We start from the raw sequence: 27,953 nt of genomic DNA, 5'->3' as shown, positions 1-27,953 counted from the left end.
AACTCTGTAGTCGTTCATTGACTCATCTATTTAACAAATACTTTCCAAGTGCCTCCTCCACTCCAGACACTTGGCCTTAATGGGGGTCATAGCCAGTGGGGAAATTCACACAATAAACAGGCAGACATACAAATCAACCTGTAAGTAACATGATGATTAGTGGTACTAAGCAGAGAGCAAATGCCAAGAGAAAGTAATGATGAGACCTAATTCAAATTGGGAGGTTAAGAAGGGCATCCCTGAGCAAATTATATTTAAACTAAGACCAGGAGGATAATAAAATGTCAGCCAGGCAAAAGGGGAAGAGAATGGGAGGGAGGGACTTTTCAAGCAGAGAGTCCAGCTAGAATGTGCAAAAACTGGAAGCGGAAAATAACTTCCAGTAACAGGCTAGCTGGAACATGCCAAGGGGCCAAACCTGGCGTTGGAGAAATGACGGGTCCTGTTTACCGTGTTACATGGTTTGAATTTTCTTGTAGATGTAGTTGAAAGCTGTTGAGATGTGTTAAGCAAAGAAGGGGGAAGATTAAATTTGCATTTTTAAAAGGTCAGTCTGTCTGCCATATAGTGAATTAATGGAGGAGGACACAGAAGATGTGGAGAGCCCAATTAGGAGGCTATTATTAGAGTAGAATGGCAAAGAAATCATGGAGGCTTAACTAGGTTGGAGACAGAGAAGACGGATAAGGTGTATTTCGGAATTCATCAGACTTAATGGTGTCCTGGGTGCAACGCATGGAGAAGAAGAAGGTTTTGAGAGCACTTTCCAGGTGTCATGCTTGAGGAACTGTCAGATGTTGAAGTCATTCATTGACTGACCTGACAAAGCCAAAGGGAGGAGTAGGCTTAGCAAGAGAGAGGATTGAAACTTAAGTTTTGGACATTGTGGACGCTGGAATGTCTATAGATATCCACATGGGGGGAACAAGAGTCAGCAGGAACAAAGGTCTGCCACCCATGCTAATTAAGTCATTAATGTATCCAATTATTCACCACATGTTTATTGAGGACCAACAGTATGTCTGATTCTGTACTAAGTGCTGGAGATTTTTTAAAAAGATGATCCAAATGGCTCTGATATTATGGAGATTACATTTTAGCCATTGGTAATAGTTACATAGATGAATTTCAAAATCAAAGAGAAAACTTGATCTAGGGTATGACTGAGAAATTTCAAATAGGTACATGGATTTTAATAACCTCCAGATTTGTGCTATAAAACCCTCAGTGCCCAGGGTCCTCAGCCCATAGCTGGGAACCACTGTGTTAAAAGGAACAATTTTTAACATTTCCATTGCATTGAGGCCCCAAAAGAATGCATTCATTATAATGGACAACCATATAATATCCTATATTTATATTTATAAAAATTTTAAAGTTTGTACCATGATGATAAAATCAAACTTTCAAGGTGGGAGTTTCGCAATGAGAAACTGGCATCGTTGTTTTAATATACCCAGATGTAGCCATACAAAGAGCAAGGTATTATGTTTACTTCATAAGTGTGGAGGGTTTCAACAGAGACCCCAAAAGATTAAATAAGAAAAACAAGATCCTATATGGCAGTCCTTGTATGTTGCATCGATATCTATGTGTCAGGACAGTGAGTGGAGTATTGAGAAGTGATATGAATAGAGAGCTTAAGGATATCAGTGTCGTAGTTGTAATGCCTAACATTTATATCATGCTTTACAGTTTATAGACCTCCACTCACATTCTTCTTTAACTCACACTGACCATAGTTATCATCTATAGCTTCAATTTAGACAACAAAGAAAGAATTAAACAAAATCTTTTTTTAAAGATTTTGTATATTTATGAGAGAGAGAGACAGCATGAGTTGGGGGGTGCAGAGGGACAAGCAGGCTCCCCACTGAGCCAGAAGCCCGATGCAGGGCTAGATCCTAGGACCCTGGGATCATGACCTGAGCTGAAGGTAGATGCTTAACCAACTGAACCACCCAGGCACCCCAACAAAATCTTATTATAAGGGAGTCAGTTGTTGTATAAAGAATTATTTCCTGGGGAGGAAGGTTATCACACTGGGATGACTTACTTGGGGATGTCTCTGATTCACCTTCTCTAGGAATCCTTAATAATAGCATACTCATTAGATCAATTGGCCTCATTCATCAGACACAAGGAGAAATGATGTGGTATCTATGGAAGTATGTCAAAGCCCTTCCCCCTTGCAGGTGCAGTAGAAAAAGCACAGATGTTAGAGTCAGACAAGCTTGGTTGGCATTTGAACTGCATCTCCTGTGAGCTGTGTATCATGAGCAACTTACTTGACAGCTCTGATTTGCTTTATCATCATAAGAAACTTGGGAGGTGTGAGGGGATAATATGAAGTTTGCAGATTACTTAGTAAACAGTTGTCCCCTTCCCCTCACGCCTTCCTCTGAGACCTCCATCCTTTCCTCGAGTTCTAAAATTGCAACTTCTCAGCTAGAGAGAATATGGGACCAAGGATGAAATGAAAGCCCAATCTGAGACTCACTTTTCCTTAAGCCTGTCAGACTGGCCTGAGATTTGAGCAGCCTTTGTAAGTCTGAAACTAGTGAAGTCAGCCAAGATCATGGATCATCTTTTTATAGTTGACTGGATGATACCAAGAGAAATGTCAGATTAATCTCTATCATTCATAATATAAATTAAACTTACATATGCAGTATGCAATAGAGGTTTTTTTCTTTTTTTTAAAAAAGATTTTTTTTTTATTTATTTGATAGACAGATCACAAGTAGGCAGAGAGGCAGGCAGAGAGAGGAGGAGGAGGCAGGCTCCCTGCTGAGCAGAGAGCCCGATGCAGGACTCGATCCCAGGACCCTGAGATCATGATCTGAGTCGAAGGCAGAGGCTTTAACCACTGAGCCACCCAGGCACTCCAACAATAGAGGTTTTTAAATACTGGAATAGAGTTACCGTATTAAGATAAGAAGATGCAATAATAATGATTACTATTGTTATTACTTAGATATAATAATTATTATTAATATTTACAGTCTCTTTAAAATTTAAGGAAAATTTTGGGAAAAAACACTTAACTTCTGTTTTCCCATGTGATAAGCTTTATTTCATTTTGATTCCTTTAAATACTTCCTGTTGTTTAAATGAGCTAATCTCTTGCTTCCCAGCAAATACTGTGACTAACATGAAACAATCTCTCTCTTTAACAGGGACAAGTGATCCCTACGTGAAGTTTAAAATTGGAGGAAAAGAAGTTTTTAGAAGTAAAATAATACACAAGAACCTCAATCCTGTGTGGGAGGAGAAAGCCTGCATTTTTGTTGAACATCTGAGGGAACCTTTGTATATCAAGGTGAGCCAGTTATGTTTTCCGCTAATTCAATGACCTAAGACGCCCTGTTTAGTGGTTTTCTATCATCTCCCTGTCTCATGAGATTTTTCGCCAGAGATAAATTCTGCTGTGCACAACTCTAGTTGGTGGCTGGTGCGACAGAGAGGAGACCAAGGGGAGGGGAAGCTCGGGAGCATTTCTCTTCCGCACAGTTCTATTGCTGGTCATTTAGGAGGATTATGAAGTCTATCTTCTCCTGTTTGGTATAGTTAACTGACTTACTGCTCTCTAAAACAAGTCTCCGTGAAGTACGCTGTTCAAGAATTCTGTCAGGATTTCTGCCATTAACTGGTTGCAAAAAATAATATTTTCCTTGGAAAATGAGAAGGCTATGGGTAAAAGGGGGGGGGCGGATTTCCTGTCTCTATTATATTACCAAAAATGAAGGGAGAAAAAGTCTTTCTTCTCACTTGATGTAGTTTAAAAAAAAAAAAAAAAGAAGAAGTACTTAAGGAGATCATTGCAACTGTAAAACCTTGTTTTATTTCCCGATCTAAATTCTCTTTAACCTTTATCTCTAGATACTTTTTTCTGTATCTAATTCATATCTCCACAGATACTCTTTGTGGCTTCTGTTGTCTGACTATCCATTCAGTGCCTAAACTTTTTTCTACTTTTACCATAATAACGACACGCCTCCTCCTTTTTTCTATATTGTCACAACTGGCACATGAACCAAAAATCTCATATAATTAAGCAATCTCTACTCATCCTCCTTCCCCTCCATTCTTCATTTATATTGCCTCCAGATGTTTCTCTTTTCCACAGAAAGAAAAAGTAATAATCAAAATTTTATTAAAATCATAGCAGAACTGGCTGGTCCAAAGGTAGTGAGTTATCTCAATTGATTATTCATAGTTACAGAATGAACTCCTTATTCCGCTCTTTCCCCCTTCTCACTACTACACTTGACTGGTCTTAAAAAAAAAAAAAATCATGCCAAAACAGTATAAGATTGATGAAAAGAGAATTTCCTAGGTACAAAGTTGATATGTTTCTAGAAGTCATTATAGGGAAATAGATCTGTATTTGCATAAAAATAATCTCAAGAGGACATTGGCTAAAGATAATCAATTAAAAAGAATTCATGAACTATCTTTTAATATGTAATGTATGATGGCATAAGAATTATGAATGTGGGAATATTCAAGCCAACCCTCCTCCCACCAAAGGGGAGATCTGGGTTGGAGATTTTTTTTCCCTGCTCCCCACTTCCAGAGAGAAAGAAATATGTGCATGATAAAAAAGAAAATAACTTCATAATAAAGAACTGAGATAGAAGATGAAAAAAAAGGAATTGGGGGGGGAAGACAAGTGGGATGTAAAGGAAATTTTATTTCCAGGGAGGTTTGGAAGTGATGAGTTAGAGCAGCTACAGCCACAGGGACGATGGACAGGAGAGGAAAGAAAGCAGGTGTTAGGGGCGCCTGGGTGGCTCAGTGGGTTGAGTCTCTGCCTTCAGCTCAGGTCATGATCCCAGGGTCCTGGGATCAAGCCCTGCATCAGGCTCTCTGCTCAGCGCGGAGCCTGCTTCCCTCCTCTCTCTCTGCCTGCCTCTCTGCTTACTTGTGATTTCTCTCTGTCAAATAAATAAATAAAATTAAAAAAAAAAAAAAAAAAAAAAAAAAAAAAAAAAAAAAAGGAAAGAGAGAAAGCAGGTGGTAGTAAGGATTATACTGGACCATTGGCATTTTGTTTAAGGTCATATAAGAGGAAAATCATGGAATGAAAAGGATTTATTTTTAATTACTTTTCCTGTGGATCTCTCTCTTTTCTGGAATATTACTCTACCACAGAACCAGGTCTTTGAAAGGTCTTTCTCCAATCTCTGAAAGGGTTACAAAATGAACTTCCTAGACTCTTGTGCTCAAGAATGATTATTCATCTCCATGGAAACCTAAATGTCAGAATGCATCTGCGAAAAGGAATATCTTAGTAGGCTCAAAAATAAGCAAAAATCTGACCTACACAGAAAAATGGTGGCAAAAACTTTTGTTGTGGTCTGAGAGAGCAAGAATGTGTATGTGCCTATCTTCCCACTGTCACGGAGACGGTGAGACTGCATGCTGGCCAAAGGCCTTGGCTACCGCTGCACAAAATACTAAGAAGCTAGGTAAGAGACCCCAAAGGTTTTGTTGTTTTTTTGTTTGTTTGTTTACCACTTGGAGTTTTCAAAGTATGACATCATATAGCCACAACCTAGCTTCCACTAGGCAGAAAAAAATAGTGAACTGTAAAGTATTTGTCACTTTTGTACATGTCTACATAAAAAAAATGATTAAGAATCACACTCGCTTTCCAAATACTACACATACAAACATTAAAATGACGATATTTTAATGCACTACTTTGTGCTTTTAAATATGCTTTCCTATTTTTCCTTCAATTTTCACTTTCTGTGAAATGCATAGGGCTTCTTTTTAGAAAAATCTCTAAGTTTTTGCTTCTTTTTTCCGTTTGTTATGTTATCTACTTTTTGCCAATCTTGTACACACAGAGACCTAAACAAAATACATGGGCAGAAATACTTTGAGTTACTAGAATTTCATGAACATTGCATCATTTTCATTGTCTCTACACAGCCTTGTGTGATTGACTGACTTGATTTTGATATGATACCCACATCCTCCATACTGGGAGATTAATCTTGCCTGAAAGATCTCTTGGGGACAAACTGATTCTATAGTGACAGATGATATGAAAATGCATCCATGTATTGGATGGTTAAAAAGTATTGTCTATAACCCTCCCATCTATAGTTAAAGGAAAAAGAAGTCCATATGTACCCTATAATCTGATTTCTATCACTTTAAGGATTACCAAGGGAAACAAAAGTCAGTTCTGAGCCAAGGTTATGAAATTGCATTAAAGTTGCTGTGCTTTTACCAATTCTAGAAAAAAACAGACTTTTCTTGGAATTGTCATATTAAAAAAACTAGACACAAAATAAATAATAACATACTTTCCAATTGGTTGGAGTTCATATAGATTTTAATTTTAATGAGAATATTCCTTCAACTCCAAATGATTTTATAGTAAGGGCAGGTGAAAACAAGTTTATAGGCATGAACTTGAAATATATTTATAAGGTAGTAGTAGAGGCTGGGGGTTTAAATGCAATGCTATTTTTTTTAAGATTTTATTTATTTGACAGAGAGAGAAAGTCCATAAGCAAGAAGAGGGGGCAGAGGCAGAGGAAGAAGCAGGCTCCCCGCTGAGCAGGCTCAACTCTAGGACCCTGGGATCATGACCTGAGCTGAAAGCAAATGCTTAACCAACTTAGCCACCCTAAATACGATTCTGTTAACAGAGGTGAGAGCCACTGGAGCCTGCCACAGGGATGCTCCTGCACACATCTTAGAGAATAGGGTAAATTCGTCATCCATTTCAGTTGATTGACTTAAATTTTCAATTTTCATCTCACTGACACTATTTGCCAAGGTATACAGTGAACACCCAGAGTTACAGTAGAAGAGAGAAAAGTAATAGAAAGGGGAAATGTTTCTGTAAATTGCTACTTGTTTGGCCTAATCATAGGCTAGAAATCTGGGCATTAGATTGGAGTCTTTTCTAAATAATAGAAAATTTTTGATAATTAGGTAGGTGATTATCTTTAGGGTCAGATTACTGTTTCTGTTATTTTACCAAAATTGACAGTTCCTTCAGTAACTCATATCCATCCAAGCTTAAGATTTGAAATCAAGAAGTCCTTGCAGTGCCAGGGTGGTTCAGTTGGTTAAGCATATGACTTTTGATCTCAGCTCAGCTCATGATCTCATGGTGGTGAGATCAAGTCTTGTGTGGCTCTATGCTCAGCAGGATGTCTGCTTGAAGATTCTCTCTTTCCCTCTCCACTACCCCTGCCCCCACGCTCACACATGCGCGTTCTCTTCTCAAAAAAAAAAAAAAAAAGTCCTTAAACATGGTTCAAGTTAAAGACCATATTGCCATCTTATGCAAAATTATTTCTCCCTAGGTTTTAAGGTCTCTAAAAGAATGTCATATACCTGGGGCGCCTGGGTGGCTCAGTGGGTTAAGTCTCTGCCTTTGGCTCTCAGGTCATGATCTCAGGATCCTGGGATCGAACCCTGCATCGGGCTCTCTGCTCAGCAGGGAGCTTGCTTCCCCCTCTCTCTCTGCTTGCCTCTCTGCCTACTTGTGATCTCTCTCTCTCTGTCAAACAAATAAATAAATAATCTTAAAAAAAAAAAGAATGTCATATACCAATGATCAACAACCCTGCCTGTGTATCAGAGTTACCATAAAAGGTTTTGTGTTTTGTTTTGTTTCTGTTTGTGTGTGCACTTTTTTGTTTTTTTGTTTTGTTTTGTTGTTTTGTTTTGTTTTTTAAGAATCTAGGTGTTCAAGTGTCTTCCCTAAAGACTCTGATCCAGGACCTCGAAGGTAGAGTCCCCATCTTTTGTATTTTTGAAACACAGTAGGTTATTCTGATGCACTGCTTGGGTAGGGAGCCACTTTTCTAGACTTTTAAATAGGAACAATGAAGTAATTGGAATGAAAATGTTTCCAGCCCTGAACTGAACAGCATCCAAACTAAATTATTCCAAAATTAGATGCTTATATTATCTTAGACATTTTGTCTTATGTGGTTCAATGATACTTCCTAAATGCATGAATCAAGAATCTCAACTATTTTAGACAACAACAACAAAAAAGTCAACAGCAAAACAAAACAAGGAAATAAGCATGTGTGACCATACTTGCTTTTGGCTTATAGGCAAAGAACATACGAAGCTACTGAATCTTGGGAAGATGGGATCTGTGGCCACATCTTCATTGTAATAATAATAACTACCATTTCTTGAGCACCACGCTGGGTGCCAGGCCTACTTTATCTCATGTAAACCTCACAATACCTGACAAGTAACTATCGTCATCCCCATTATATAGGTGAGTGAGACTTAGAGAGACTCAGCGTTTCCTATGTCCACCCAGCAATTGTGCTACATAACATCTTTATTCCACTAAAGTTGACTAATTGCTGTGGCCACAGTTAAATTTTATTTTCTTTGTTTTATAATGTCAATCCTATAATTCAGAGTTTAATTATTCTTGTATAGTGAAATGATTATTTTGAAGCTTCCTGGACATGAAAATGAGTTATGGACATATTTGAATAGAATCTTACATCTTGGGTTATACCATGTGATTTAGATCCTTCTCCATATCCTTTTAAAAAAAAAAGATTGTATTTATTTATTTGACAGAGAGAGAGAGATCACAAGTAGGCAGAGAGGCAGGCAGAGAGAGAGGGGGAAGCAAGCTCCCTGCTGAGTAGAGATCCCAATGTGGGGCTCGATCCCAGGACCCTGAGACCATGACCTGAGCCAAAAGCAGAGGCTTAACCCACTGAGCCACCCAGGTGCACCCTTTTCCACATCCTATTCCCACTATGCCTCTTTATTCGAATGCTACTCTGATTGTCCTCCTAAACATCTTCTGTAAATAGTACTTCCCATCACTCCCATACCCTGAGATATTTTCCTCCATGACATTTACTACTACCTAATGTGTAATTGTTTATTGTCTATATCCCCCCCATTTGTAAGCCCCAAGAAATCAGAGACTTTTTCCCATTCACTGCCATATTTTCAGTGCCTAGAATACTATTTGGCACATTGTAGATGCCGACCAAATATTTCTCAAGTAACTGAATGAATAAATTTATGAATCTTTTGAGCTGGCAGTTAAAAACTCTGTTGAAGTCTTAAGCACCTATGGGCATTTCAGTCATCCAAGCTAACAAAGTCCCATTTGTGGGAGATGAGTTTTCTGTTACTTATACCCCAAAAACATCTTAGCTGGTGTGCTTCCTGATGCAATTTTTCTGGGAAGACAATGGAATCAAGATGTTAAATAAATTCGTTGATTAGAATGAAGCACGTGTTGTTCTAAACTTGCATGAGAATGAAGAGAGTTGTTAACTGAGCCAGAGCAACTTTTATCTAATGTTACCTAAGGATTCCTCTTCTCCCAGGGGAGATTCCATGAAAGCAAGGATCCCATCAAAACTTTTTAGGTATGAATTCACAGGCCTTCACTCACAGTGGGTGGCTAAGTCATGTTTGTTAAATTTCAATATGTTCTGTTCTGAACAAAACATCCCACACAATAGAATCTGAATCTGACCTCTTCTAAGTGCTGAGTTTTGAGAGGAAGTAACATAAACTTTTCAAGCTTTGGATTCCTCATCTGAAAAATGGACACGATACCCTGTTCACTGAGTTGTGTAAGACAAATTTTTAAATCTCCGTAACAGGGGCACCTGGGTGGCTCAGTTGATTAAGTGTCTGCCTTCAGCTCAGGTCATGATCCCAGGGTCCTGGGATGGAGTCCCACATCATTTGGGGGGGGGGTGCGAGTCCTTGTTCGGCGGGGAGCCTGCTTCTCCCTCTGCCTGCCGCTCCCCCTGCTTGTGTTCTCACTCTCTCTCTGACTAGTAAGTAAGTAAAATCTTGAAAAAAAATTTCCGCAATGTGTTTAACAAATAGCAGTACCTAACAGGATAGCAAATATTGAATAAACATTAATCAGTGTTAATTGTGAGTGTTCTTATTGCAGTGGGAGTATGTTTCCCTATTTTATCTCTTCTCTGTGCTCTGTATTTCTGAAACTCTCCCTACAGCGATGCTCCTTCTGACAACTAGTTTATGAAGCTTAGAATCAAGTAGCATAGCTAATAACTTCATTAATGAATGGATTCTGGTGGTTCCGTTCTTTCCCATATGTATGCCCTTGCTAAGTAATAAGAGAACTTAAGTAAGCACCTAGCATTATTGCTGTGGGAAAGACTTTCACCATGAGAGTAAAGAGAGTTCGAATAGCCCATCACTCGGCTGGGCTGTCTCTTCTAGTCAAGTCACTGGATTCTCAGCTCTCCACTTCACATGTCTGGATGTAGCCCAGATGGTCTCATTGATTATCACTAGGGTCGCCAAGATTTTAAGCTTTAGGGTGGTACGGTTAGAAGAGGTTGTGTAAGAGAAATTTATTTAATCGTGAGTGTAATTTTTTTGTTGTAAAATACCCTTCTGCAGTCACTTGCAAACACTGACGTGTCCTTTGCCTGAGATGTTGTAATATACTCATGTGATACGCCACTGAGCTGATGACTAGAGCTCAGAAGTGCAATTGATCAAGGAGAATATTTATTACAGGAGCACTGTGCTGTCTATAACAAATTTACTCCTGAAAGGTTGTGTGTAAATCAAATGACTGTAAATTGAATAATTTAGAAGACATTAGGGGAACTTATCACTTAAATAAATCCCCTTGGGGCTCTTCCAATTTAAGAATCCTTTTGTAATGCAAAGTGTTTATCTTTCTGTTTATATATCAATTTTTTACATAGTAAGTTTGCTTAACTCAAACTCTACTTATTCTAGAGAAAAAAAAAATCATCATTCAGGGCTCTGTACATACTGTTCCCTCTCCTTCAAACTTTCTAACTGTTGAGGCCAGTCATGCTGATTTGGGCTCAGGAGTGCTGGGCTATGGATTCCAAGACTTTCTATATGAAAAGGTCAGGAAGAGGGTGCCTGGGTGGCTCAGTGGGTTAAAGCCTCTGCCTTTGGCTCGGGTCATGATCCTGGGGTCCTGGGATAGAGCCCTACATCGAGCCCTACATCGAGCCCCACATCAGGCTCTCTGCCAAGCAGGGAGCCTGTTTCCTCCTCTCTCTCTGCCTGCCTCCCTGCCTACTTATGATCTCTGTCTGTCAAATAAATAAATAAAATCTTAAAAAAAAAAGAAAAGGTCAGGAAGCACAACTCCCAACTTTATGTCTTTCCTCCACCTTAAAAGTTTTCCCTGCTCTCTACTGTTATTTTTATTCTTTTCACACTCTGTTCTTTACAACGCTTACCACAATTTGTAGTTACGTATTCCCTGTGCCCTTCCTTATTTAGCGTCTGTCTCCCTCACCAAACTGTAAGCCTCGATGGTGTCCCTTTGCTCACCACTGCTGACACAGTGCCAAGCATATTGTCTTGTACATTATTAATACTTGATCAATATTGGCAGAAGGGATGACTGAGTAAAGAAAATTAATCAATGGTTGGAAGTTAGCCAACTCTCATTTACTTAGAGTTTTTTGCACATGGCCATAACTGACCTTGCCCTCAGCCGTCTTCTCCAGCCTTCTTTCCCTCTCCATCTTTCTCAGTGGGCTTCAACCACACTGGCTTCTGGAGAACCCTTGAGTATGCTAATCAACTGCTCTTGCTTCTGCCTGGGAGTGATCTTCCCAAACTGGCTTAATCCTTCTCATTATTCCAGTCTCTTCATGCATATTTCCTCCAAAAGGCCTTCCTGGACTTCCAGTCTAAAATAGCAGCTCCCAACACACCCCCTTAGACATGTGTGTCCATAGCACTCCTCACTGATCTGTATGTATCTATTTGGGTTTTAATGAACCATCTCATCTCCTAAATGCAGGTCCCAAGAGATCAGGGGTACTGCTTTCTTATTCACCCTATTCATCATAGGATGAATAAGAAACGTGAAAGGCATAGAGAAGATACTGGATAAATAGTTTTGTAAGAAGGAAGAAGTAGCATATTCTCTCTTTTCCTTTCTGTTTGTTGTTGGTAGTTACGTTAATATTATTTCCTAGCCTTGCTTGTGATGATAAAAACTTAATTTGACTTAACCTTAATATAACTTTAGAAACTGCTTTAATAACAACACCTCAATTTTTACTTATTTGTATATTTAAAACAGCATTTTCCTATAATAGCAGAGAATTTATCTTCAGTGACCTGAAAAATACAGAGATTAGAATTATATTCTCATCACCAGTAACCCACTAGGGAAGACATATTTGTTGACTTTCATACCAACTTAGTTTTCCTTTCAGGAATGCTAATAATATGGGGGAAATATTCTAAGTCTGTATTCCTCAGATTTTTGATGATTTACTATATTTATTTGATTTTGTTTTTCATCTTCCTTAAAGTTCCATTTGATATAAAACGGCAATTTTAAGTACAAAGTTAAAGGTAGTTTCCTTTGTATGTTTTGCAAGACCCTAACATTTCAAACAAAGTGATTTTTAAAAATATTAAGAAGTTTCATTGGTTTTGGTGACATAGCCAGTATTTTATAATCAAGATATTTTCATTTAAAGCTTATATAGAATTATTTCTAATAATTGCCTTGTCTCTTTGGCTTCTTAGGTGTTTGACTATGATTTTGGACTACAGGATGACTTTATGGGCTCGGCATTTCTGGATCTCACACAATTGGAGTTGAACAGGTAACTTTGAACCATTATAATATTGCTACATCTTGTTGTGAAGCTAGGCCTGTGTAATAGAAAATGTCAGCAGATCCATTGTCTAGTCAGTGTTCTCTCATTTGTTGTTGTGAGCCTTCATATTAGCCAGTCTTTTTCAAGTTCATCTTTCTTATCTACCCAGTGGAAATACTAGCATCTTCCTTGATTCTCTCATTCAACAACCATTATTCAGGAGAAAAATTCTTGGACACCTGCTTTGTCTCCCAACAATAAAGATAAAAGACACATCCCTTACTTTTCACACAACTGGTATGGTTGTAGTGGGACATAAAGCAGATTATCCATGTTAATCAAAATTATTAATTTAAGAATCAGACCACCGTATAAGAAATAAAACGTGTAACTTGCTTCAAAACCAGCCACTCCCTTATCACATGAGCCCACGTACACTCTAATTTTGCTATCACTGGTAATCCTAGGTTATCTAAGAGTGCCTCAAACATGGAGGAAGATTAGTTGTATCTTCTCAGATTAGTTCATCATTGCTTGACTATTTGTAAAGTTATATAATTATTACTAATATTAGTCATTCCTCATACCTAATTATGGGCTTATATTTTTGTTTTTGGTTTTTTTTAAAGATTTTATTTATTTATTTGACAGACAGAGATCACAAGTAGGCAGAGAGGCAGAAAGCAGGCTTCCTGCAGAGCAGAGAGCCTGATTCGGGTCTCAATCCCAGGACCCTGAGATCATGAACTCAGCCGAAGGCAGAGGCTTCAACCCACTGAGCCACCTAGGTGACCCTGGGCTTATGTTTTTAAAAAATACATTTCAACTGGGAGCTTTGAATTAATACTAGAAAGGGAAAAAATATGTCTTAAAAGGGTCAAGCAGTGCTGGGATCGATTGCGAAGGAAGCTGTGAAATCTTTGATGGTTTTAAGATGTTTTAGTTGATTATGAACATCATGTGGCAGGAGTCATGGAAAGCCAGAAAGCAGAGTAATAGACCAGATGGCTATTTTATATGTTAAGAGCAAATGAAATAGAAACAGTAGAATCCCCTTACCTATTACAGTCAACTACGTTTGAGCACACCGACAACTTGTTCTGACAAATGACTTCCAATAGTCATTTTTGTCATGGACTGGACAAAAGAGCAGACTTCTCTGTACCTCCTGCACATCCTCCATTTCAACCTACAGCTTCCTGTGGGCTGAGCTAATGATAGGCATAGTGATTGCTGACTCCCCTCCCTCACCACAGTGGAAGGATGTGTATTAGACGGTGTTTTATGTAGTCCATCATCATGAAAACTGAGTTCCAACTAGAATGGGCTGTGGTGTTGTTTTATAAAGGCCACAGTTATTTTCTCTGTGGACTTCTGCTAAAGGATATGCAAATTGCTGGATTGAATTACAGATTCAACTCATAAATTCCAATCAGTTCAATTCATAAATTTCCCTTGTTCTCTATTAAAGATAAATCACTGGTGAAAATTAACTTTAAATGGAAAAAATATGAGATGATTAAGAAAATAAAAAGAGATTATATACAAGCATTTGGTGTTTATTTTGACACATTACTTATTTTTTGCATTTAACCATTCCTTCCTCTCAAAACCACATAAACATCTTACTCTTTAAACAAGAAGTTCTAAACAAACTACTTTTTAAAATCACTAGCTGGGGGGGTGCCTGGGTGGCTCAGTGGGTTAAAGCCTCTGCCTTAAGCTCAAGTCATTATCCCAGGGTCCTAGGATCGAGCCCCGCATCGGGCTCTCTGCTCAGCAGGGAACTTGCTTCCTCCTCTCTCTGCCTCTCTGCCTCTCTGCCTACTTGTGATCTCTCTCTCTCTGTCAAGTGAATGAATAAAATCTTTTAAAAAATAAATAAATAAATAAAAATAAAATAAAATCACTAGCTGGTATATACCATTACATTCTATGCATAAATCAGTAGTCCCTGGGTGCAGATAAATGGATAATGGTAGTAGCCATATAAATACTTATCTTACTATATAATGCATTAAGGTTTTACATTAAAAGAAAATAATAGATAATCAGGGCGCTCAGTTGGTTAAGCAACTGCCTTCTGCTCAGGTCATGATCCTGGAGTCCCAGAATCAAGTCCCACATTGGGCTCCCAGCTCCATGGGGAGTCTACTTCTCCCTCTGACCTTCTCCCCTCTCAAGCTCTCTCTCTGTCTCAAATAAATAAAATCTTTAAAAAAAAAAAAAGAAAAAAAATAGATAATCATCATAAAACAATTGCAAATGTTCTTAAATCTTTTATCGTGTAATCATTATAAAAATGTAATGAAGTTGTTTCTATTAATTTTATATGTAATCATTTCAGGGAAATGAACCAAATCAAATTGTAACCCCATATAAAAACATATATATAGGGGCACCTGGGTGGCTCAGTGGGTTGAGCTGCTGCCTTCGGCTCGGGTCATGATCTCGGGGTCCTGGGATCGAGTCCCGCATCGGGCTCTCTGCTCGGCGAGAAGCCTGCTTCCCTCTCTCTCTCTCTGACTGCCTCTCCATCTGCTTGTGATCTCTCTCTGTCAAATAAATAAATAAAATCTTTAAAAAAAACATATATATGTATAATATGTACATATCTTCTCTAATGGTTAACATGAATTTCTTAAGATAAAAGGAACGAACTGTCAAACCACAGTGATCAGTTGTAACTAAATTGATCGTGAAGCAATTTGGATCACAACTATTATAACATGTATTATCAGTCTAATTTTTCATGTTTCAGCAAAAACCTCTGACGTCAGAAAACTGTTCATTTTTTCTCATGACATTATTCCTTGACTTGGTAAAAATTAAGCATCATGTGAAAGAGTATCCCAGTATTTTATCTTAGCAATAAAAAGTATCTGCATTTCTCAATCCTGGTTGTATGGGAAAATCATTTAAGAGCTTTACAAACAATATAAATTTCCACGCCCCACCCTTTTTCTATAGAACCAGGGTCATCATGCGTAGAATTAGGGAATAGGCATTTTTTAAAAGCTCCCCAATGGATTCTGATGTGCCAACAGAATTGAAAATTCTTATTTGGACCAGCTTTTCCCATCAAGCCCTCTCCCCAAAACTAGACTCCAACTGTATCATTTACTAATTGTTAAGCTCCCTGAAGATAATGTTATCTTTGATCTTGACGTCTGTTTTTTACCCAGAGCTTAGCACAGTGTGCAGTATTTCATATGTGCTTAATACACATTTTGTGAATGAGAAGAACAAGTGACCGAACAAGTAAGGGAACATGCCTAATTTGACAACATTTAAAGATTTAAGTTTGTATTGAATATTCCATAGTCCCTTAAGTTTACAGAGTGCACAAACCCCTGTTTGCTTAACAAAATGAACCAAATCAAATCCTATATAAAATATATTTATGTATATATCATAAATACACATATACTATAAAACTTAACATGCATTTGTTAAAACTGAAATATTTGTTTAACTGAAATATGGAAATAAGATATTACCTACCCATTGTCAGTTGAATGTGTGTTTTGTATTATTTGTAAAAGTGAATTTGGGTAATACCAAGTAATTCATAATCTCTTCCTCAGACATACATAATTCTAAAGCTTTCTAAGTATGCACTAACTCTGGATCCACTAACAATGGATTTCCTCGTGTTTCTAAACCTAAAAATTGTTTAGACATAGGTTTAAACAGCCAAAGTATATAGAAGCACTTTAAACAATGGAGTTTGTTAAAAATATTTAAAAAAATAAAAATTATGTCTATGATGTATATTAGACGAGTTATATTTTATCCTTTCCTTTTTTCCCACTCATCCATTCACTCTAAATCATGTAGTGATCTGTAAATGACCCTCACTTACTCTTTAGTCTCAAATTTATAGAAAATAGTGGCTTTGCTTTCTGTGTGTTTAGAGATCCTAAAAAAAAAAAAAAAAAAAAGGACTTGTGGATTTCTCAATACTGTTACAGTTTCCCAGCCTTCTAGAACCCCAGGCAGGACTGAGACATCTGCAGTGAACCCAAGTATTTCCATTTGGTCCACAATCGATTGGATAAGTTAGTGATTTAATGATATTTCAATAGCAACAGAAGTTATACCGGAAAAGTAAAGAAAACAAAATTGGCTTTCTTCTTAAAAGTAATAAATTGTCTATCATGTGATCTCCCTGATATGATGAAGTTGAGAGGCAACGTGGGGGGTTTAGTGGGTAGGAAAAGAATAAATGAAACAAGATGGGATTGGGAGGGAGACCAACCATAAGAGACTCTTAATCTCACAAAACAAACTGAGGGGGGTTGGGGGGAGGGGAGTAGGGAGAGGGTGGTGGGGTTATGGACATTGGGGAAGGTATGTGCTATGGTGAGTGCTGTGAAGTGTGTAAACCTGGCAATTCACAGACCTGTATCTCTGGGGCTAATAATACATTATATATTATTTTTTTAAATGCAAAATATTAATATAATAAATTGTCAATATAAAATATATTTTTGGCTTATCCATTGAATGACTGCTCACAATCTTAATATTTTATATCATAGGCCCACAGATGTGACCCTAACATTGAAAGATCCCCATTATCCTGACCATTACCTTGGAATCATTTTGCTCTCAGTCATCCTTACCCCTAAAGAAGGAGAACACAGGGATGTGGTAAGTTGCCCCACAGCCTTGTAGGAATGCTTTCTTGCTCTCACTTGGTGAAATGTCATGGGTCTTCTTTGAACCCAGAGGTGATAATAAAGAGAAGCTGCGTATGAAAGTCGGGCCTGTTCTTTGTTTCTGTAAGTATCCTGGGTATTCCTTAGTCCCTGCATTTTATATCTTTTTCGACTCAAATTTCCTGTTCTGTGCTCCAGATCGGAACCTCTTGTTGTAAATAAGGGACACGTTTACAATTTTTATTATAATTTCATTTCCGGATTTCAGACATGTTACGCTGTGGGCAAATGGTAGCATTCATTCAGGGAATACATTTGCTACTGAATTGAATATTTGGAATTCCACACTGAGGTATCCAGACTCTACAGTTTTGACTGTATTGTCTGGTGTACCATAACAAAGAAAAATGAGGTGAAATTATAATAGAGTTTGTGCATTCTGGTATTTGTTTGCTGAATGATAAGTGAATACTTTTCATCTTCTTGATGGGTTTCCATGTCGGTGTTACACATTTTCCAGCACTGGCTGTCTGTACTTCCTTGCACACCATGCTGCTGTGAGAAACTGACAAGGGATACAGAGGCGCCAATTACTCCAGCATGTTAAGTGACATTAAAAAATATCAGGTTCGACCTGCACCTGTATGCTTGCCAGTGCACTTCCTGCCACAATTTGTTGGAGATTATCTGTTAGACTCAGTGTGCTTTCATGTACTGGGAGCTGCTCCCACTAGTTTTGGTTAGAACACATTTGAGGAGTAAACATAATTTTTTTGGCAAGTCCAAGTACCCTATTTCAGCAATGTGTGTATTGTTGTCTTAAAATGATGCATGATTAAAGTTGGTGTGTGTCATCTGCCGGAAAGGTGTTATTGACATTTTCCCCAAGGTTGTAGATTAAAATAGTGAATCCCAACTTCAAATTTGGAACTGTTTTAAACTCATTGAAAAATTCACCCTTTCAACAAATACTTTTCTCTATCCTTTCCAAAAATTAAGCAATGAGCATACATGTTCATATACTATATTTGTTAAGTATGGTTTAAGTATCCATACTTAATTCAGTGAGGTATAAATTTCTCTTTTTTAACTACCAAAACCTACTGTGAGAACTTAGCACCATAAACAAAATGCATGTGAGTGTGCATATACACAGGCCCACGTGTGCGAATGGAAGGGTAGGTAAGGAAACTTTACAGATAATATTTAGAAATGGAAGCCCATCATTGTAGAAGTCACCAATCCAGAATGTATTATATAGCACAAGGAATAAGTACAGCATAATACATCACCCAGGACAGGCCAAGGAGTATATCCTAGCTGGCTAATCCATACATAAGAATAAATTGTGTTTATTCATATTTTATTGAATTTTATTGTTTATTGCTTTATCTAAATAATCCTAGTATTGGCCAAAGCCTACTGTAAGCCAGGTTCTATGCAATTCCCTTGTGAGACTATAGAACTTCTATCCAGTGGAGAATTTAGGGATAAAATAATTACTGAAGGAAATTTATAGTGACGACTGTTTTGAGTTCAGTGAAAGAGAGGTGTGTGTTGCTGTTAAGATAATACAATAGAATTTGGTCTAGTTAGGGGAACAGGAATTCTCTAAAGAAGTCAAATGGGACCTGAGATCTGAAGTGTCAACAGGAGTTAATAAGACAAAAACCAGGGAAAGAGAGTATTCAAGCAAAGGAAACTGTGTGTGCAAAGATCCTGTGGCTAGAGAAACTAGGTCACACTCTAGGAACTGAAAAATTCCTGGAGCTTAGGAAAGGTGGAGGCAAAGGAGAGTGTGGGAGATCATGACATGTGATAACAGTGGAAAGGGGATACCCAGATTGTGTAGGGACTCTAAGCCATGTTAAGGTTTGTTGTCATTCCCCGAAGAGCAAGGGGGAGTCTATAAATCAGAAGTGGCATAATCATTTTCACCTTTTGAACATAGCTGTGTAGCTACATTGTGGAAAACAGATGAAAGGGTGAGAATGGATACATTGAGATCAGTTAGAACCAACTATTGCCAAAATCCTGCTGGAAGATGATAGAGGTTTGGATTAGGATTATTCAAGGTAGAGATAGAAAGAAATCAGCAGGTTCAAGTATAAGAGGAAAAATCAACAAAACTTAGTGATAGAATCTTATTTTGAGATTCTTTGCTCTTTTAATGAAGAACAGCACTTTATAAATGAAAATACCTAAGTTCCTGAGGTCTTGTCTCCCAAACCATCCCAACTGGCAACATGACTGTAAAGTAGAAGGATATGGTGGCTGGTATAGTTATTTGGGTGATTTGGTGATGGAGAGTCTGTTGAATTTTTGCAGAAAAGGGATATTTATTAAGTACTCTAACATCAAACTGAGGGCTTGAGAGATCAAGTTAGGACCAAGATGAAGCCGCTAAGTTGTCCTGAATTGCACAGATAGGAGTCATCAGATTATTAGCACAGGCAAAGGGGTTCCCAGCATTATTTGTCCTTTAACAATTCCTGTAAAAATCTTTCAATCTCCACAGTTGCTCAAATTTATTATTTCAGGACAATGTCTTTCTAATTAGAAACACATCCTTTAAAATTATTACAGCCTGGTTGCTGATCGTCAGTGATTTATCAAACATGAATAGGAACAGGTGGGTTATATGAAACAGTTGCTCATCAAAAATCTGGTATTGTTCATCTTTTCTTCCTTTTCTGTTTTCCTCATCATCTCTCTCCAGCCCCATTTACCCTTAAGACAAAGAGTTCTTCCTGAAATCATCATGCCGTTTTCTTGACTCAAATCCCTTTGACTACCCAGCTTTTTGAAAGAAAAGCCTTTACTGCCAAGTATTTTTTCATTCACTGCTTTACTTCGCGCCCTCCCCCTTCAGAGTCCCAAACAGCCCTGGATTCATCCCTCCGTGGCAACTGAGAAAGGACGTCTTCTTCCCCCCACCCCCACCCTAGCCTTGACTTTCTCCTGGCTTCTCTCTCACCAGAGAAGCAAGTAGCTTAGTGAGGACTCAGTGCCTCAGAAAAGCACAACAGCCGAAGCATATACCAGAGCCAGCTTCTGGCTGGTGACCATCCTGACCTCCAGTCACAAGTGAGGAGTGGAGGAAGGGTGTCCAGTGTGGTTTCACTTGCTCCTCCTTGGGAATGTGATCAAGAGCGAGGAGCATGGGGCTGTAGCGGAGAAGTGAACTGACTCACGTGGAGGGGTGAAAGCAGGAAAGATCCCCTACAGACATTCTCATGGCACCCGCAGTATTCTGGCTAGTCTGATGTCCTAGATTTGAATCAGGGCTTCTAAGCATATGCTTACAGGATGAAAATTTCTAACAAAGACATAAATTCTCTTTTCTTTTCTTTTCTTTTTATTCTATATAACAGTTTTATAGCTATTTCATTAAAGTCTCTAAAACTTTGAACCAACACTAATTATGAGATTTTGAGACTGAACAAGGACCATTTGTTGGTTGAACAAGCATCAAAAAAACATTTACTGATCATCTTTAAACATTGTGCCAGGTCCTATAATGTCCTCTTTATTCTTCTTCTAAGAGTTCAGTGACCTGTGTTTATTTCTCTAATTCAATGGAAATTTCTGATGAGGGACTTTAAAGCTCTCCAATTAGCATCGCGTGTGCCCTCACTGGTAACCTCTGTCCCAGTCATACAAACTCTGGCAGAGCTACCTTCTCTCTAGTCTAGGCTTTCTTCCCTGTCCCTTGTCCTACCTGACATACCTCACCTCACCTCCATCCTTTATCCTATCACTTCTGGTAAAAATTAATAAATAAATATATATATATATATATATATATATATTATATATATACATACATATATATATTACATATGTATGTAATATATATATACACACATATAAATACATATAACTATATATATGTAAAATATTGTTTTTTATTATCTTTCTTTGAGGACTGCTCTCAAAGCTAGTCCAGCTTTCTGTACCAGTGGTTGTTCAATGAGTTGCAGATGAATGTCTATAAGGATTTGAAGGGACACTTTAAAGATCCAGGGAAAGGTATTTTAAGGTTTTTTTTTCTTCTTCTCAGTATTCAAGTTCCTGAGATTGTCACAAACAATATTAAGTACTTACTTAATTTCCTTTTGAGTTCTTAAAATTAGTACATTAATGATCTTCTGCTTAAAATCAAATATGAAGATATTTGATGATGACAACGCATTAGAAGCATATCACTGTATTTCCTCCATTTTGTACCATGTCTAGTATTAGCTCCATATGTTTCCCTGGAATATATTTGAAGCTTTTCCGTTAAAAACAATCAGGGATCCAATGTATCTTTAAATTAAATTTTTACATGTCTGAAATATAAAACATATTTCTGTCTTGAAAATGGTATGCCGAACTTTCACAAATTATCCAGGGAACAAATCTTGTTTAGAAAAATTCAAATGCAGCAGGCCAGAAATCAGTTACTAAAGTCTTCACAATTCCATTTAATATTAACATGATATATAGGAAAGGAATAGAGGATGATTTTTGCATTGATCCTCACACAACAAAATTATGAGTTCTGCTCTCTGGTTATTAGAACAGAAATAATCTATGTTAAGCTTTTGGGATTTAAGACTTAAGCCCAAGAACCACATGTTTATGCTTGTGCCTGTATTTACAAAGCTTTGCTAAATATTTTATATGTGTTAAAATAGAGAATGGAAGGCATGACTTTCAAGAGCTAGTGACAAAGTCTAACAATCAAATAGGCAATAGAACATTAATGTTAAAAAAATGCTATCGAAAGTAGGAATAAAATGGAAATACAGAGTACTTAACATCACAAAGTGCTAAAGTTTCTAAATCAGTTATCTTGTGGGTTGTGTTTGTTGTTTTGGGTTTTTTTATGCACTCTTAATACTGACAATAAATGCCATGAATAATGCAGTTGGAATGATTTCTCCTTGTGTTGATTGCCAGTTCTGGAAATCAGTAAAACTGAAGAAGGAGTTGAAAATCCCAGCAGCCTCCTGAATCTACAAAAGCCTCTAAAACATGCAATGTCTAATTATAGCAATTTAAGGAGTATAGTATGAGTAATAGCAATAGTATTTCAAAATTGCTTATACTAAAGTCTTCTCCATTGAGCTCATCATTGAGTCTTTAAAAAAAAAAACTCAGATGTGAACGGATATATAGAGATACATATTTCCTTAAGTTTCCAGCATTGTGTGTATGAGAAACCACAGTCTTCATGGGGGGCAGGGGCATGCTGATGAGTTGCATGACACAGCTGTCATTTCTGTTTTGAATGCATGTCTTGTTTTTGAACCTACAAAAGTATGTCGTGCATCCATGTGTGTCTTGTATATGGTATTTTGGTCTGATAGTGTGTTTGAGTTCTTTCTGGCTCTTTTTCTAGCAGAGTTCAATCCACAGCTTTCTTCATTGGAGAATTTGTGAAATAAAAGTGAGTTAATTTGTGTTGTACACTCTCTTAGATAACCTAGACCTACAAATTGCTTGGCTAAAGCTAAAAAAAAAATAGAGGATTTTAAGAAACATATGAATTGACCCCATTTGGCCTTTAGCAAATTAAAAAAATACTTTTTTCATGTTGGTTTATTTTGCAAATTTTTCTGAATTATTTCATAGCTAACATTTTTTTAAAATCCACTTATAAAAATTTAATGTTTTATAATATGTCTATACAATAATATCTAGCTATTCTCTGATTATTGTATCTTTAGTAGCCATGTAATTGCCTAAAAACTACTACAATAAAAAATAAAGCAAAAAATGGATTGAGAATGTGGAATCTCATGAAAACATAATCAGTTCTACAGCTCTATCACAGGCCATATTTTTATACTACTTATTTCTTTCACTGGTTTCAAAAAAAGTTGAGCTACTAATGAAGTTTGATTATCCTGTAAAAATATTAGATAATGGTGCTTTCAAAAACAAATTCATATGTTTCTCAGCTGAAATTAAGATCGTAGAGCAAAAAGTAAATCTTATTTTTCTATAATTTGCTTTATCTCCTATCTTTAACATTCCCCAAACAATCTTTCTTCTCTAACATCTCACAGATAGCAAAGGTATTAGTAGTAATACTGTGTTTGTTAAATTCTCCTTTTTTAAAACTCTTAGCTACTGTTTCCAGTTTTATTGAATCTTTCTTAACCCAACCATCTAAAAAGAAAAAGAAACTTGGGAGGGGGATACTTAAACCCAATACTTAGCTGGTTGGCTTTGCTCAAGAAGCAGAAACCTTGTTATAAAATCTAGGGATCACTTTCTTTAACCATACACTAAAATAAACTCAAAATGGATTTAAGACCTGACTGTGAGACCCGAAACTATAAAAATCCTTGAAGAGAACACAGGCAGTAATGTCTCTGACATCAGCAGTGGGGACATTTTTTCTAGATATGTATACGAGAAACAACATGTGTTGAAGAGAATGTGGAGAAGAAGGAACCCTCTTGCCCTGTTGGTGGGAATGCAAACTGCTGCAGCCATTATGGAAAACAATATGGAAGTTTCTCAAAAAGTTAAAAATAGAACTACCCTATCATCCGGTAATTGCACTACTGGATATTTACCCCCAAAATACAAAAACACTCATTCAAAAGGATACATGCACCCCTTGTCTATAGCAATGTTATTTACAATAGTATAACTATGGAAGCAGTCTGAATGTCTATCAATTGATAAATGAATAAAGATGATGTGGTATATATATATACACACAGTGGAATATTATTCAGTCATATAAATGAATGAAATCTTGCCATTTGCAACAACACATTTAAAGCTAGAGAGTACAGAATGTTAAACAAAAGTAAGTCAGTCAATAGAGAAACAAATAACATATAACCTCACTTCTATGTGGAATTTTTTTTTTAAAGATTTTATTTATTTATTTGACAGAGAGAAATCACAAGTAGGCAGAGAGGTAGGCAGAGAGAGAGGAGGAAGCAGGCTCCCTGCTGAGCAGAAAGCCCGACGTGGGGCTCGAACCCAGGACCCGGGACCATGACCTGAGCCGAAGGCAGCGGCTTAACCCACTGAGCCACCCAGGCGCCCCCTATGTGGAATTTAAGAAACAACACAAATGGGCAAAGAAAAAAAGAGAGAGAGAGAGACAAACCGAGAAACAGACTCTTAACTATAGAGAACAAACTTAATGGTTACCAGAGGGGAGCTGGGTGGGGAAGTTGGGTGAAATAGGGATGGGGATTAAAGAATACACTTGTCATGATGAAAAAAATAAATAAAATAATAATTTTAAAAATCTAGGGACACTTAGAGAGTCAGTGGATCTAATAATAGATTTCTAGAAACCAAATCAGGAAAATAATGGATTTATGCCCATAACTGCCAGATCTTTCACACTTATGCTCTGGGAAATCATTGATTTTTTGTTTGTTTGTGTCAGTGTCTCAACTCTGAAAAATGATACCTTTCCGCCTATTTGTAAAGCCAGTTTTGAGAGACAGGAAAAAATACCAACCCTATAGTTAGAATTATGTCTTGAAGGTTTATTGCCTGTAGTGGCTCTAAGTCAGGGAATGTGGTTTTGAGCAGCAGTGGTGAATGTGTGTCATTCTGAGTAGTGTTGCCCTGAGATTCAACTCGTCCTCATTTCTTAGCCCCTTCTTCATAGTATAACATTTCTTACAGAATGGAATTTTAGGAGATTCTTAGGAACCAGACGGTGATGATAAATGGCCAAGAGCTAAGAGATTTGACTTTCTGACTTAATTGTTCTCACTTGATTTGACTCAAAACATTGCCTCTAGGAATTACCATTCTTTGTTCATTGAAACTCTGCTTTCTGAGAAAGTTGAGCATTTATTATCTTACATCTGCTGGTGGAGTGTCTATGAATATGGCATACCATGGAAGTATTTGGTTTCCACTTGCCTTTCAGTGATCAGGGAGAAGGTGGTAATGTTGATGTTGATGCTGAGAACAATGACTCGCTTAAGATCAACAATGAACATTGATTACATGACCACTACATGGCCCTCTCCACAACCCAATGGTGGTTTTGTGTTTTTTTTTTAACCAAGTCACTGGTGGTTTTGTTTTTTGTTTTTTGTTTTTTTTTTTTTGAAGATTTTATTTATTTATTTGACAGACAGAGATCACAAGTAGGCAGAGAGGCAGGCAGAGAGAGAGAGGAGGAAGCAGGCTCCCCGCCGAGCAGAGAGCCTGATGAGGGGCTCCATCCCAGGACTCTGGGACCATGACCTGAGCTGAAGGCAGAGGCTTTAACCCACTGAGCCACCCAGGCGCCTCTGGTTTTTTTTTTAATTACCATATAATGTACTATTTGTCCCAGGGGTACAGGTCTGTGAATCATCAGGATTACACCCCAATGGTGGGTTTTGTTGCTTCAAAATAAATTGCACATTAGTGCTTAGAAAACATATAAAATGTTTCTATAAATAGTATTTAATAACAATGCTTTGCTGTTTCCTGGCTCCATTCATATATATATATATATATATATATATATATATATATATATATCAGGAATTATGGCAACCTTAGGAAAACTATCACTCTCCCATATTTTGGTCAATATTTAACACAGAGGATATACAGGAAAAGTATAACTTATAAAACCACTATCTACAAAGAAGAGGAATGAATCCCATATCTTTGACAATTTTATGATTTTTCTCATTTCTTACCATAGAACTTCGTAATTCCATTGTCTTGGTTTAGGCCAAAAGTTGTCTTCTATGTGACTTAATTTTATATTAAAATCTTTTCTTTCTTGTATTTTTGTAATTTATGAGTAGTTTCTGAAATGGACCTGCCTTATAGTGAATTCTGCTGAAGGAGGTATGGTTCTTATAGGCACCAGTATGCTTCCTTGATGTACAAATATGACAAGCATTTCTATGAGCTATATTCTTTGCTCCAAACTCCCTATTCTCCACTTCATCGGCCTTAGAGATAAGAGAGGGTAAGGAGGTTAATCAGGAAGTTAATACCGTAGCATTCATGGAGAAAAATTTAAAACTGAAGCGTGAATAAAAGATCTTTGGATTTTTACGACTTACTTTATGCAAGAGACCACTGATCTTGGGCACTCATTAAAGATTTCCATTAGCTTTAAATTAAACTTATAGCCATAATTACTTCTTACTATGAAACACACAGAAAAAACTGATTTAAAGGACATGTTATGGCTGAACATTTAGCAAGAAGATCGACTAATGCAATGGTTTTCACAACTGAACGCATTTGTAGACCCCAATATAGTTAAAGATTAACTGGAAGCAGAGCTAATGCTAGGATGCCATCAAAGCAACAGACTCTTAAACATATTTGAAGAGAAAAGTTACCTGGCAAAGTCATCGTACACTGTCAGCCTCCACCACCAAAGGGAACAATTGCCAGTCATGAGACTCAATAAGGTTGTTTTTTTTTTCCCCAACCAATAATTAAGATATCTCAAAATTTCCATTCTATTTAAAAATACTGTCTCATTTCTCTCGACAAAAGAATAAAGCAAGTGAACTCTCACCAGAAAGACTGCTTGAATGTTAAAGGTGCTTCTTCTAGCTGTGTGTGTGTGTCTGTGATAAACAAGTTTTGTCTTGTATACTCGTTGCTGGAAACTGCTGTTTAAATGTTAAGCTTCCTCTAGAAAACCACTGGTTGCCCTATTCTGTACTTGAGTGATAAGATAATGAAAATGCTTTATTTCGTTTACAGACAATGCTAATGAGGAAGAGCTGGAAAAGATCAAGTAAGGTAATGGCTTAGCATGTGATCTTTCAGCTTTTCTTGTTGAGAAGAACTATCAGCTGCATTTCCAAATCTGTCTCACACCTCTTCAAACCGTACTACAGGATTTCATCACTCTTGTTATTTTTTTTTCTCATAAACTTCAAGTAAATCATGTGATGCTTCTTAAGTAACTAGAAATCACACTGATCAACTCACTCATATCCACATCATCCTCTTGCTAATGCCTGGTCCCTTCTCAGCATCATTCTCAGCATCTGGTTTCTGTTGTGTGTGCCACAGGGTCTAGAAAATGCCTTTGCTCCAGATCAGGAGTAAAATGGTTGGATTAGGGTAGAGACCACTCCAGAAAGAAGGAAGATTCATGTAACTCTCTGTCGTTGTTCACTGAGAATGGAGTCTGAGGTTTTCTTAACTCAAAATCCCTCCAGTGCTACGTCTTTGGAGTCTATACTGAGAAGAGTTTTCCATCATGGCCTCTTCTCACTTCAAGAAATAAATGGCTCTTGGGAGTGAGAGGAGTTTGTAGTTCCTGTAACTTTCAAAGACCTGGCTCTTCTTATAATTTGTAAAATATATAAGATATAAACTAAGCATCTCATTTGTTCAGTAGCCGTACCACTCTTGGACATAAATAAATAGCAAGATGAAACTGACTTTTATATGCAAAGTCCTTGAAATAAAGGGATTTTATTTGTAAAGATCTGTTTTGCTCAAATTTCTATTTATAAGGTCACTATTCATTTTTAATAGTGGGTAATTTTTTTAGACCCTGGAACATGACGATCTTTTTTTTTTCCCATTCTGATTGAATCATGCTATTACTTAAATTTTTCTTTAATTTTGTCATTTTTAATAACTGTGAATTTAGAAAATACATCAACATGTTTTTATATTTATGATAATTCTGAATTTT

General features: G+C 37.2%; 1 protein-coding gene across 17 annotated transcripts in view; it reads left to right on the top strand.

Moving 5' to 3' along the window:
- The window catches only part of MCTP1 (multiple C2 and transmembrane domain containing 1), a 521,742-nt gene that overhangs the window by 264,665 nt on the left and 229,124 nt on the right, over positions 1-27,953 (top strand). For 13 of the 17 annotated variants that reach the window (XR_007127466.1, XM_047730108.1, XM_047730110.1 and 10 more), the window contains exons 3-6: positions 3,180-3,322; positions 12,559-12,638; positions 17,177-17,288; positions 27,005-27,043. Coding sequence is in view for 16 of the 17 variants with exons in the window: in XM_047730108.1 (XP_047586064.1) it covers positions 3,180-3,322; positions 12,559-12,638; positions 17,177-17,288; positions 27,005-27,043 (374 nt within the window). In the remaining variant the exon portion in view is untranslated. The remainder of the gene's footprint in view (positions 1-3,179; positions 3,323-12,558; positions 12,639-17,176; positions 17,289-27,004; positions 27,044-27,953) is intronic. The other 4 variants (XM_047730107.1, XM_047730106.1, XM_047730102.1 and 1 more) reach the window with 1 other exon arrangement.

Source organism: Lutra lutra, chromosome 5, assembly GCF_902655055.1.
Source record: "Lutra lutra chromosome 5, mLutLut1.2, whole genome shotgun sequence".
NCBI lineage: Eukaryota > Metazoa > Chordata > Mammalia > Carnivora > Mustelidae > Lutra > Lutra lutra.
Note: the sequence above shows the minus strand (reverse complement) of the source record. Positions and strands in the feature narration are given on the sequence as shown.